General features: G+C 44.4%; 1 protein-coding gene across 3 annotated transcripts in view; it reads right to left on the reverse strand.

The window, feature by feature from the left end:
• The window catches only part of LOC147748463 (A.superbus venom factor 1-like), a 1277467-nt gene that overhangs the window by 627846 nt on the left and 636685 nt on the right, over positions 1–12936 (reverse strand). For all 3 annotated transcript variants that reach the window (XM_086962056.1, XM_086962049.1, XM_086962065.1), the window contains 2 exons: positions 9229–9420; positions 6395–6506 (listed from right to left, as the gene is read on the reverse strand). In XM_086962056.1, the coding sequence (XP_086818182.1) occupies positions 6395–6506; positions 9229–9420 (304 nt within the window). The remainder of the gene's footprint in view (positions 1–6394; positions 6507–9228; positions 9421–12936) is intronic.

Raw genomic sequence — 12936 nt, forward strand, 5'->3', positions numbered from 1 at the left:
GTTCACTTTGCCATTTTGGATACGATCTATTTGTTCTACTTTTACTCGAATTCCCTCAGTAACTAATTCGTTTTCTTGGGCCTTTTCTGATTCTTTAAGCCTGTCTTCTCTACGGAGTGCTCTATCAGCACGCTTACGTGATTCCTTACGCCAAAATTCTATGGCGTCTTTCTGAGATTGTCTAGCTTTCTTTTTCCGTAATATTTCTTCTACCTTTATGATGCACTCGGCATCCCATGTTCCGTTAACTGGCCATCGGTATCTTTCCTCTAAGTGCTTGGTATAATCGGTCCATAACTCTAGATACAGGATGGCGTCTATGCCATGTTTATTATACATAAAATTACCTGGAGTGTCCCTAGGGGGGATTGGAATCTCTTCCTCTAACATCCCTTTCCTAGTTCCTATCTGCTTTAATTTGTTGAAAAACGGCATTGTGCCTACTTGATACTGGAATGCTTGATCCTTGATACTTAATGTCAACTGTAACTATTTATACAAAAACACAATAATGCACAAAAACAATCACATTCATACCACGACATTAATCACATGAAACATTTAAAGACATAGTTAACTTCCCCCCTACTCTGAATGTACCGCTCAACGATACAGATACACTGCTGTAACAGTGCAGAAATTCGGAATACTTTATATACTGCTAAACAGTACAGATACACTGCCTAAAAACAGTGCAGACCGGACTTGCGTACCCAAACCCGTCTAGATACGACCCAGCAATGGTACTCACCGGGAAGCACGGAAAACAGAAGGCCTCGGAAAACTCGACTGGACTCGACTCGGAACTTCGGAAAACTTCGGAAAACTTCGGAAAACTTCGGAAAACTTCGGAAAACTGGTGGGCCTCTTCACACCTCGGACCTTGCTTCCTTCGGCTGGGCTCTGGTCGGGATCCTCCGCACTCCTCACCGCCTCGTCTGGGCACTGATCGCAGTCTTCGTCACCTCCGTGTGTCAGAGGGGGATGCAGGAAATCCTGCCAGTACACGTGTTGTCCGTCTAACTGATGGCAGGGGACACGGATTGCAACGCACCTTCCGGCGCGTGAGGTGGGGGAGGGGTCCCTATTCGGGCGCCAAAATGATGTAAATAATTAATTTACTCTCTTAATTTCTATGCAGGTAAGTACTTAATCAATAATAACTCAATCGAAATGAAGGAAAACAGAGTCCGTGGTGTAAGAGTTTCTAAGGGTTTTATTCCTCATAAAGGAATCAGGATATCATGTTCTGACCACCACACAGGGTGTCAGAAGGGATAGATGAGCGCGCCCACGTTTATTGACAATACATAGCTTATATACTTGATTTACATCATAATGTTCAATGTAAGAGGCGTAACAGCTGAGAGAAGACAAGATAACAGTATACACGTGGTGCTAGTACATCATCAAGAGGCGTAAGCTAGGCGTAACTAGGCGTGTGTGCTAGAAACGTCACTGATAGGTGACGCAAGTGGGTGGCACCAAGGGGTGGTGCTAACAGAATGTTGCAATGTCAGCAGAAATCGGAAGCTTGGATGCGTGCGCAGCTGCATGACGTGTGATAGACGGGGTGCAGGGGACTTGACATTTACACTGACGGGAAGAGACAGAAGTCTGGCATGTCAGATCAACTTGTACTTCTATCATATCTGATATCTGATGTTTAGGAACTAAGCTATCTGGGCAGAAAGGTCTCTAGAGCAGAAGCTATTCTATACTTGCTGTGAGTGCGTGTATAAGCGCCTGAGTGTCTGTATGAGAAGCGTGGGGGCACGGGGCCTTCCATGGAAGCATGGCAACAGAGACTATGAATTACTTGCATAAAGACAGGTCGGCCCTTTAGCCCTGTAGCTGAGGAAGGATGTTTACTGAAGCTAGTAGGCTGGAATGTATCTTCGGGGAGGAAAACAGATAACTCGAAGGTTATAGTCAATCTTGGCAGGCAGCAGGCTGAGCTGAGCACGGAGGGCCGCGCTAGAAGTAAGTCAGAGTTCACGGGTACGGGGGCTGCTTGGGCAGAGGCCCTCGCAGTCAGAAGCCAGAAAAGAGGCTCGATGGCAGAGATTCAGGGCCTACTTTCAGTCAGGCTGAAAAACGTAGGAGTACACTTCAAAAAGACGTTGGCATAGCATACTTAGGAACGGACCATCAAACCCATTCATGGTGGGTCTGAAAGAGGACAAGTTAACGTTGGACGCAAATGTATTTGCGTCTTCATAGCTGGTACAGGAGGGAAGTTACATGCACTTTTAACTCGTACATGGAGTCGGTGGGGTACTCGCTAGGGAACACAACATGACCATAAAATTTATATTACCTCACAATCGAGAGCCACGTCCTTCCCACTTTGGTCCTGGTCCGTACCACAAGCCACTGGCTATAGCGATCGCTGATTTAGATAGGGATATCTATGAGCCGTCGCTCATCCCAGAGGAGGAGGTGCGAGCCTATAGGGACCTGAGTGAGGCTGAGTATAGTGCGCTCGTGGGTGAAAGACAGCTTAGAAGCTCGTCTCCGATATGGATCGTACCCCACCTTGGTAATTTCTGTCTGAAAGGTCGTGGCCGAAAACCGAGAGCTCATCTTGGAGAGAGTGCTTGCTCCGAGACATATGTCTTGCCGATGCTCTCGTCCCCTGTGTTTCTGACTGCCAAGGGCACGTATTTTGTCTGCCATGATCGTGCGTATACGTGGTTGCCCTCCGACTTTGCGGGCACATGTTATATCGCAAATTTGTTGCCTCCGACGTTTACTGTAGATGCAGATTACCACAAGATTAGAATTGTGAGGGGCGTGATTAGCGAAGAGGACACTGCCGGTCCAGAGGCAGGAGTCTTTTTCAAGGGTTTCTTTCCGTTTTGGGGGCCTATGGTTAATAGTAGGAACCTGAGACAGTTGACTCGAGTGGTGGAATCGACAGCTAATATCACTGCCAGTGCCCTTGGTAATATCACCGCAGAGCTTCAGGCGGATAGGCTCATGACGTTACAAAACCGTATGGTTTTAGACGTTGTTTTAGCAGATCGAGGTGGAGTATGTAAGGTGATCCATTCGAGCTGCTGTATTTTCATTCCAGATAACGCTCCGACTGTCTATCAAGCCATCTCAAAGTTGCATAAGATCTCTGAGTCCATACACGTGGACGTAGGGGATTGGACGCTACTTGGATGGTTTTGGGCCTAATGTCGACTTGGGGTTGGAAGATTCTGATGATCATCGGGGCTGTTGTAGCGTTTCTGTTCACGTGTTGCCTTTGTGTGCAGTGTGGTCCTGCCTTATGTGGCCTCTGTGCTACGACGTGTACGAGACAGCCGCCTGTTACCAAAGGAACTCGGATGGATAGAATTATGCTACAGCAACATCTAGATGGTCTGATGAATATCGAATATGATTCTGACTAGTGCTTGCCTACATGAGGGCAAAAGGAGCGTCTGAGGTTCTGTGACGATCGTAAGTGGTGTTTTTGACTCGCACGAATATGGTCGAGTCTGGTATCTATGAACCGCAAATGACGTGTTTAGTGGGTGTACGCAGTTTCGCTGCGCTAACCCAAACCGTTCGTCTGTTTCGTGGGTTTCTATATCTCTTCCCACGGGTTCCATCTTAGATACGGCATCCATTTTGTTTCTTGCCCTCAAGTAGCCAGCGAACGGACGCAGTCCGCTTCGCGACCCTGGGATTCCCAAGACTCTTGCGGAAGACACGTTTCTTTTGAAAGTGTCTTTATGATGAGGGGGATGATACTGTAAGGCAGATGGCCCCGCTCGAGGTTCATCTTGCCGTGCCGGTCTATTGTCTCAGCCGTGCATCTCATTAGGCACGTCTCTTTGATGCTTGCAACTCGTGTTTCCCGATACCACCCCTTTTACACCCTTTCCGATCTTCCCACTGTTTCTGCCTTCCTCTGCACCTGTCCTTGTTCCTTCTTCGATCTGTTTACTGCCAATCGGAATGTACTAATGGTGGGAAGATGGGTTTTTACAGTTGGGAACCACCAAATGTTTCTGCACTTATGTTCCGGGCCTTGAACGCATGAAAGCAACCTCCTTGTGGTTTATGATGGGAACCAAGTTGTAAACCTTTGTGTATCATGTTAACCTATGAGAGAAATGTGTATAAAAGGAGCGACCCACAGTAGCAATTTGAAGCAGGCTCCGCGAACCTACATGTTATGTACTTCTCGTGACTTCTGTGTTCCCTGCAGTAATAAACCTCGAATCTTTGACGCCGAAGGAAGTGTCCCGTGTCTCTGTCATTTGTACGCCGGAACAGGTTAACCACGAAGGTTTCAGGTGTTGTCCCCTGGCACCGCTGGGTCTTAAGAAAACCCAGTCCTTCAGTTTGGTCATGCCATTCGTGTTGATTTTCAATGTTGGGTGTTTGACCTGCAATGTAAAATCAGCTTGAACGGTTTCAGGCAGAGCGCAAGAGGGCCCTGCTTCTTTTAATGCAGCTCGAGTAGATTTTCTCCCTGAGCAGCAGCTTTCTCAATTCAAATGGAAGATTTCTCAATGCGAGCGTCCGCGACCATCCGCAACCACCCCGTGTTGAGAAATCTGACCGCTCTTGTTGAGAAATGTTGCTGAAAGTGGATTTCCCTTGCTCGTGCTCACCAACTTGACATTGGCGAGCAAGGTAAAAAGTCTGCTACACAAAGTGGAGTTTTTCGGCACTCTGTGTGCTCAGCGGGGTGCGGAAAACTCAGCAAACGGAGTTCACCACCCAGACCTATTAAAAAGTGACTGATGGAGACACCAGTGATGCATTTTTATTCTAGAAATATGATCTGGAAAACGAAAAATATAAACATTGGAGACCCAAAATCTTAAATCCAAAATTGTTATTTGTTTTAAGCAACCAATGCTCAGATTCTATCATATTTTGATCATACATTTTGATTTTTCCAACATATTTTTATTGAAACAAATATATTTTTTCTAGACTCTGAGCCATTTATTTTGGCATAGGAACACTTATTGCTTACAATAAATTAGAAACAAATGTTGTCAGGATTGCTCTAAATAGACTTGTTATTTAAATCCACAATGTGTTTGATCAGGCATTTATCTATACTACTATTATAAAGGAAGAACTTTGAACCTTTGAGGCGGGTAAACTCGGGAACCACAGCGCCAATCCGCACACCCGATACATCGTTGTAATCGTCAGGGTGTGCAGATGGACATAGGCTATATAAACTTAATAAATATACGTTATTTCAAAAATTTACCGAAAAATTAAGTAGTTTCTTGGAAGAAGCGCCGGCCGTGACATGCGTGCTGACGTTAGGAGCGCGGGGAGGAGCGGCGTACAGGAGCGTGAAGAGGACCGGTGCACATGAGTGCGGGGAGGAGCGGCGGGCAGGCGGGGAGGAGCAGCGGACAGGCGGTGAGGAGCGGTGGACAGGCGGTGAGGAGCGGTGGACAGGCGGTGAGGAGAGGCGGGCAGGTGGTGAGGAGCGACGGACAGGCGGTGAGGAGCGGCAGACAGGCGGGGAGGAGCTGTGAGCGGCGGATGAGGAAGGTTATTCATTTATTTATTAAGGAGCTGCGGCAAAATACAAAAGCAAACGTTACATTAAATGAAGCAAAAATGACAATCGTGAGCCAACAAAATACAAGAGGAAGCAAACGGTGCATTACAAAAGTGAGCCAAACGGTGCATTACAGAAGGAAAAAGTGACGTGTGCAGGTTACAAAAGCGTACAAAGTAAACATAGAGGTATAATGCTGCATTACAGGAGGAAAAAGTGACATGTGCAGGTTACCAAAGCGTACAAAGTAAACATAGAGGTATAATACTGCAATATATGTAGGAAGGCTCCGGGGGACCCACGGACGACGTCAGGGCGGGTGGGGGCCCTGAAGCCTAATCGCTCCCGGACAACGTCGGGACGGGCTGCTAGTACTCTCATAAAAATGAGAGAAGATGAGGCACAGGTGGAATTTGAATTGATCCAAGGGAAGGAGCCAGGTGATTTGGTAGGCTCGGGTGGATGCTATGGCCTACACGCCTCTTGTACTTCTATCCACCATTATTTCATGGCCTTGCAAGAAGGATAATACAATATACTACAAATCCCATTGCTTGCTAAAAAGTTAACAGAAGACATTTTTTCAAACTAATCTTGCAGCCAAAATTGATATCGACAGGCAGAAAAGTAGACTGATCTGTTGTTTCTTCCAAGGGAAAATGTTGTATACAGTATGAGACAAACTGAAATAAATATACATTTTGAAAAATTGGCAGCCTTGTCTGTGACTTTTGGCTATGGATGGAAGTGACTTGTCACATACAGAGCCCACTATAACTGCCACAAACAGTGAGCTCCTACTTGCAGGTGATTTATTGGTGATTAGTCCATGACTTCTGGATAACAGAGCTGTCTTACCCATTCACCCCCGGAGCTTCCATCAGCTGCTCTACTTTCCAGAACCAGCTCTCTGGAAACTCGGTCCTTGAGGTGATAGCTTCATCCGTTAGGTATCCTTCTTCAACTGTGCCTAGAAGAATAAAGTAAAGGTGGTCTAGAAAAGGCTAAACAGCAAACATCAGATTCATTCTCTTTTCCATTGTGTTTAAGTATGTTCAGCTTTCTTTAGGGTCCGTATTTAAGCACCAGCTAGATGAAGTAAATCTTTCGTCTTTCAAAAATTGGTGGACAGATTATGATTTTCCACTGAAAAGTGATGTGTGTGAAAACCTAAATATCATATATTTGCTATATAGCAGTGGCCTAGTCTTTAAGAGCCTCACTTACATATTTTTGGTGTAAGGCAGTGCTGCAAGCCTTTCCTGCTGCGCTGCCCTATTTATAAAAAAAGGATAGGAATTCACCATATCTGGTGCACAAATGGCTGCCATGCACCAAGACAGACTTTCACAATGGTGCAAGGGTGTCTGCATTGAAAGCAGGTTGTTTTTGTGGAGGAAGGGACACCTACCTTCACAAAATCAACACTTCCCCACCCCATGGGGAGGTGGAGGCTTCTGACACATTCCCAGGGGTTGTATTTTGGAACAACGAGTTCCTTCACAATGCCTACCTGAACAATGCGGTCTCTACTATGACTGTGTCTTAACCACAACTAGCATTACCACTCATTCCTTTACCACAATTTTTCATGGTAAAGGCATGCATGGTAAATAGCTATCCATAGCTGAGTTTACCACCCCCTCCTTCTCCCCCTGAGCCCAAAATGCACCAGCCAACCTCCTTAAAACTGCCCGAACCCCCACTCCCTAAAAACGAATATGTACCCCTCCCACCCCCTAAAAACTACCACAAACCTCCCCCACCCACCTTAAAAAACAATCTAAACCACTTCCACCCCCTAAAAAATACCCCTTACCCCCTGCCATCCCCTAAAAACTACCCCTTAACATGACCTCAAATCCTCTCACCCCCTAAAAATTAACCCAAACCTCCCACACCCTAAAACTAACCCAACCCCCACCCCTAAAACAATCTTGAACCCCTCCCACTCCTTAAACATTAACCCAAACCCAGCACCCCTACAAACTAACTCAAGCCCCTCCTACCCACTAAACACTAACACAAACCCTCCCACCCCCTAAAAACGACCCCTTAAAACTACCCCAGACCCCCCACCACCTAAAAACTAACTGGAACCCCCCACCACTAAAAACTATCCCGAACCTCCACCCCCTAAAAACTAACCCGAACCACCATGCCCCTAAAATCTAACCTGAACCCCTCCCACCCCCTAACTAACACAAACCCCCAACCAAAAAAACTAACACAAACACCCCCTCCACCCCTGAACCCCTTTTACCTGTTCCTATCTGACGCACCTCCGAACTCCGCCCTGCCCAAACACTAGACTGACTTAGCCTTAACCACGCACATGCATGGTTAAGGCTAAGTCGTTGTTCAGGCAAGTCGTTGTTTGGCTTGCATGGCTCCTGAACTCGTTGGTCCAGAGTCGTTGTTGAGAATGTTCCCCATTCCCAGGTTCACAGCATGTTGTAAATCTGAAAGTGCGACAAATGCCATCTGTGTTACCTGGGAATATCTACCGTAACGCCCATGGCATGCCCCCCTATCACAGTGTGAGGCAACGCAGTGACTTGTGCTGCGTTGCCTCAGACAATATCTATAAGCCCATGAAAAGGCATGTAGGGTGGCTTTACGCGGCCTCGTAGATCTGGGTAATCCAAATGAGCGTCACAAATTCCACAAAAAGTGAAGTTTTAAAGAAGTCCCTAAATTGCTAGCTGCAGAACTTTGAAATGTGAGTTCTAATCCAGGTTGTTCCAGTAGGCCAGATTGTTTTATTGTGAGAAAATCACTCTGTTCATCCGATCCCTTTGAAACTGGGAGGTCAAGGAAGCCAATACATTTTTAGTAAAACAAGCTTTGAATGTCACGAAGTTGTATTATTATGATGAATATTATTATGTAATACATAGGACTCTGTAATCCCTGTTTAACTGCATGTCTCTAATTACTTTATATTCGGCGGCTAGTGATGCACTGAGTTGCTGATTATAAAAAAAAGACCACAATTTGACCACTGCAAGTTATTACATCCGAGTTCTGACGTCACAATGCCTACTGCCAGCAGCCGAGGTAAAAGGCAGGTCAGGTTATGGAGCAGAAATGAGGCTACTATTTAAAGCAATGAAAACCAAACATTGCTTTTCTTTCTTCTGCTCTATTTTAATGGCTAACAATATCAAGCAGAGAGAATATGTTTATTTTGTGCACTCTTTAGATAGAGAAAATCTATAATCTTTCTTGCTAGCATGTTTCAATACATTCCAAGCTACTGCATTTTTTTAGAACTGACTTGTATTGAATTGTTTCTAAGATCTATTTGTAACAAATATCTAACAAGCTTTTTGTGTGTTTAATTTTGCACTAGACGTTTTTTTTATTCTTCATGTTTGCAAGCATGCTCTCTGTGTTATATAAAAGAGCTACTCACTAAAGTTTTAAGTGGTTTGTGGGAAAGGTGATGTGTGACTATGTATTATATGTGATAAAGTACCCTCTGGCATACATGATAAGGGTATTTCAAGTCACCCTAGAGCTCCATAACCTTAAAAGGAACTCAGCCTTTGGCCTCATTCCTCTATATGTTTATGGAACTCCTCTGTGACTTGCAATATCCTTATAATGTATGGCAGTGGGTAGTTTATCCTGTATATTATGTATTTTTACTCTAAGTGATGATGGTGACACAGATGAATGAAACTTACTTCTTGCCAGAATACCACAATTCCTCTCCTCGGTCCGCATTTTAGTGCTAAACTCGCAGCAGTCCATGAATGCCTTCACACACTCCGAGGTCTCCCTGATAAATTGAACTCGCTTTGCACAGCTGTGGCCCATAATATTTTCTTTCATGCCATCTTCACAGCACTTTCTCTCAGTGCCCTTGTACTTTGCAGCTGAAATGGTAAAACAAGCCCTTTCAAATCATGCCTCCCTCTATTGTACTGAAATACTACAATTGATATCTCAAAATTGAGGTGGAGAAAAAAACACTTGATCCACCTCACCTACTCATGTCTCTACCAGGATTTGATCCTTTCAAAATGTTATAATTTGACTTACCAGAAAGATCTCCATACTGTATCAGGAGGAGGTGGTAGCATTTTAGAAAGGTTTTTTTTTTTACCAAAAAAAGCAATAATTTAATAGCCTTCTTCCATGACTGGCACTCAACATTTAAGAATAGCATGGCCCTAGTCATATTATTTTAATTTATTACGTTGTTTCTGAGCAGATCCAAACAGAGTTATAATGGGAAGCTATATGAAGGAAGGTGAGTCTCAGTAATTTAATACTTGCTCATCCCTTGGAGGCTTGGCAGACAAGCAGTAAGGCTTACCTTAGGAGACAGGTGTGTAAAGCATTTAATATCAAAGAACAATAAATAAGTAAAAGACACATCACAATCATAATCCAACAATCATTTAAGTGTGAATATTTCTATATTTAAAATGACACCAAAATGACAAAAAACAAATGTAGAGAACCGGAGATAGGAATAAAAAAAAATAAAAAAAAATAAAAATGTGTGCTTTCTAGTGCCAAAAAGTGTAAAGCACCAGCTGCGGCTATCTGGTCGCACTGGACCAGATCAAAGTCATAGTTCTAGCCATGCGCAATGGAGTGCAGGTCCGATATGATGAGCAGTTGGTCCTGGTCAAGTTTTTACCTTCTAAGTTAATCACTTTTATGGAGCTCTTTCCCTCACTTTCGAGCTTTTGGGTCTTCCGATCCAGGTTTCGAGTCAATGACACCGGTCTGTTTTAGCACAATGCCTAAGTGAGCCCTGGAGGTCTTTGCCGCCCAGTTCAAGAAGCTCCAAAGCCTTCGGCGCAACAAACCAGTGTGGTCAGGTTGAGTTGCGGTTTGACGTCGCCAGCTTGACTCTAGTCGTCAATGCAGGTCTTCCCCTGGAACCTTTACACAAAACTTGGTCAAAAGTTCCAAAAGTTTCAGAAGTTCTTCTCTGAAGTTTCCTTGATGAAGGAAAGGGTCCGACAGCACCAGCCAAGGGTTCAGAAGCTCTGGGTTGCCTTGTGTGCTCTGTGAATCCAACTACCACAATGCACCTAGTCAGTATAGGAAAATACAGGTGAAGCTGGCCTGCAGGAGTGGTCTTCTCAGTGGATGTTGCAGGTTGCTTCTTCCAGCTGTTGTTCTCAGGGATTCGACTCCGTAACCTTTAAGACAGGCACAGCCCTTCTTATGGGGAGCCTTTTGAATGAAGCAGGTGCAGTTTTTTTTAAGTGCAGTCCTCAGTAGTGCAGTCCAAGAGTCTAGCGGGGCAGTCCTTTTTCTCCAGATGTGTCAGGCAGTGATCGGAGGAGCTCCTGCAGATCACCCATATTTATCCTTCATTCTGGGCTGGCAGGAGGGGGCACTCCAAACAATGCGATTCAACTTGTTCCCCTTGGCTAACCTTTCTGGGAAGTGTGTAATATTTTTGACCCAGAATACACAGGTCCTTAAAAATCAAAATGGAGAAATTCTCTCCTTGGAGTGCAGGTCTGGCTAATACACCCAAACCGCAGAAGTGACTAGCCTTTCTCTACACTCCCCTTCCAGCCCCTTTCCTAATCTAATAAGAGGGGCTCCCATCTGGCTGGGAAGCAAGGAAGTGGGGGATGGCTTGGGTCCTGGGACATCTGTGCTTCTGCCTTTGAAGTTCGGTTTATCTCTCCAGCCCCCTTCCTGTCCCTGGCTTCTCCAGGAAGCAAATCTCCTCCCAACAAATGGCTGTATTATTTGAGTCCCAGGCCTCTTCACACCTACTCAGGGAGCAACTTGGCTCAGGCTGTCAGAGGCTGACCAATCACAAGAGGCTGCTGCAGGGCTGCTTCGGGTAACTTCAGCATAGTAAGTTCTATAGATACTTTCCTGGAATAGTTATAATAGATCTGAACATGGCAAGTTGTTGGATTTATTGAAATTATTTTTTTGATACTTTGAATCAAGTTGCGCACTACTTCTGGTCACAGGTTAGACTTTATTAAAGTGTAATAAAGCTGGCAGCACTATAATAGGGAAAATGCTTTTGGCTGTTTCCCCCCTTCAGGGTATATAAAAAAGGTTTTTATAATGTTTCTGCTTTTTATAACAAGGCACTCTACCCTTGGGGCACCTAGGGCAGACATTATATGTGACTTACACGCAATGAAAAGCTAACTTTAGACTTTGGAAGTTACTTTAATTCCAAAGTTGAATTTTTACACAGCTTTATTTTAAAACCAGCTTGCAAGGCAGGGCCTGCTTTAAAATGACATCAGACACCAGAGCAGTGACCCTTAAGTGCATTAAGTAAACTGGGGTCTCTAAACCTACATGCCCTACCCCATACTAGGAACTTACAGGTAGGTTGCCCGGGTCAATTAGAATTACACTGATTGCCATATTCCTTTTAATGGAGACCATGCTCTATTGGCCCTGACTAGCAGAGGCCCAGGGCACATTCAGAACCAGTAACCACCATTATCAGTCATAAAACCAGGGTGATCAGGGCAAAAAGCATGACTTTCTGACACTGTACTTACAACAGTAAGAGAAAGAGAAAACATATAGACAGGTCAAGACAAGGAATAGAGGCTATAGATGATGTCTGTCAAGGGCCCTTTCTGATGAGGTCAGAGGCTAGGAAAGACACAGTCTTCTCTGCCGAAAGTCATCAAACTTAATTACACTGACTCCCAAGCATTTATGAAATGATCGAGATGTTTCTGCTTCAAAGAGGGGTGCTTTTATTTAAACTCTTTCACTTTCTGGGCTGTTAATATTAATACTATTTTCATTCGTTTTTCCTCAATGCTGCGAACTGTTTTGACCATGGTTTCATTTTTTTCCTTTGTAGACAATTATCAGTGCTGCCAAGAAGCCAGTTTATGTATTGAACCCACTCGAGCTGACACTTCAGGTTAACATGGATTACGTACTGCCACATGAAATTAACTGGACATTGGCTGAGACTAAAACGTTGAACTAGGTTTGTCAACAGGTAAGTTCTGATGTGCATTCTTTGCTCACTATGCTATTAGACTCATACTGTGCCTCAATGAGGAGGCTAAAAAAGACTGAATTAGGCCTGTTTTTGCTTATGATCCTGTCTACAAGGCACTTGGCCTGGTGGTTTGGGAAAGCCAGTTCCAGTTTGAGCTGGACCAAGTCTAATTTCAAATTTGCTGTTCTTTATCAGAAATGCTGTAATGGACAAAAGAACAATGGACCAGAATGTGGTCCCAGTAGTTGCCAATGGTTGAAATTAATTCAATAATTCACGTAATTGCTTTTGGGTTTTCTACATTAATGCAGGTTACACTCAGTATGAAGTATACCCCCCCTAAAGACCAACAAGTTATTACTATATTTTCCTTAGGATCTTTTGAACATAAATGACCTAGAGTAACTCTCAACTGTCTCTG

Source organism: Lissotriton vulgaris, chromosome 1_1 (assembly GCF_964263255.1).
Source record: "Lissotriton vulgaris chromosome 1_1, aLisVul1.2, whole genome shotgun sequence".
In the NCBI taxonomy this organism is placed as follows: Eukaryota; Metazoa; Chordata; class Amphibia; order Caudata; family Salamandridae; genus Lissotriton; species Lissotriton vulgaris.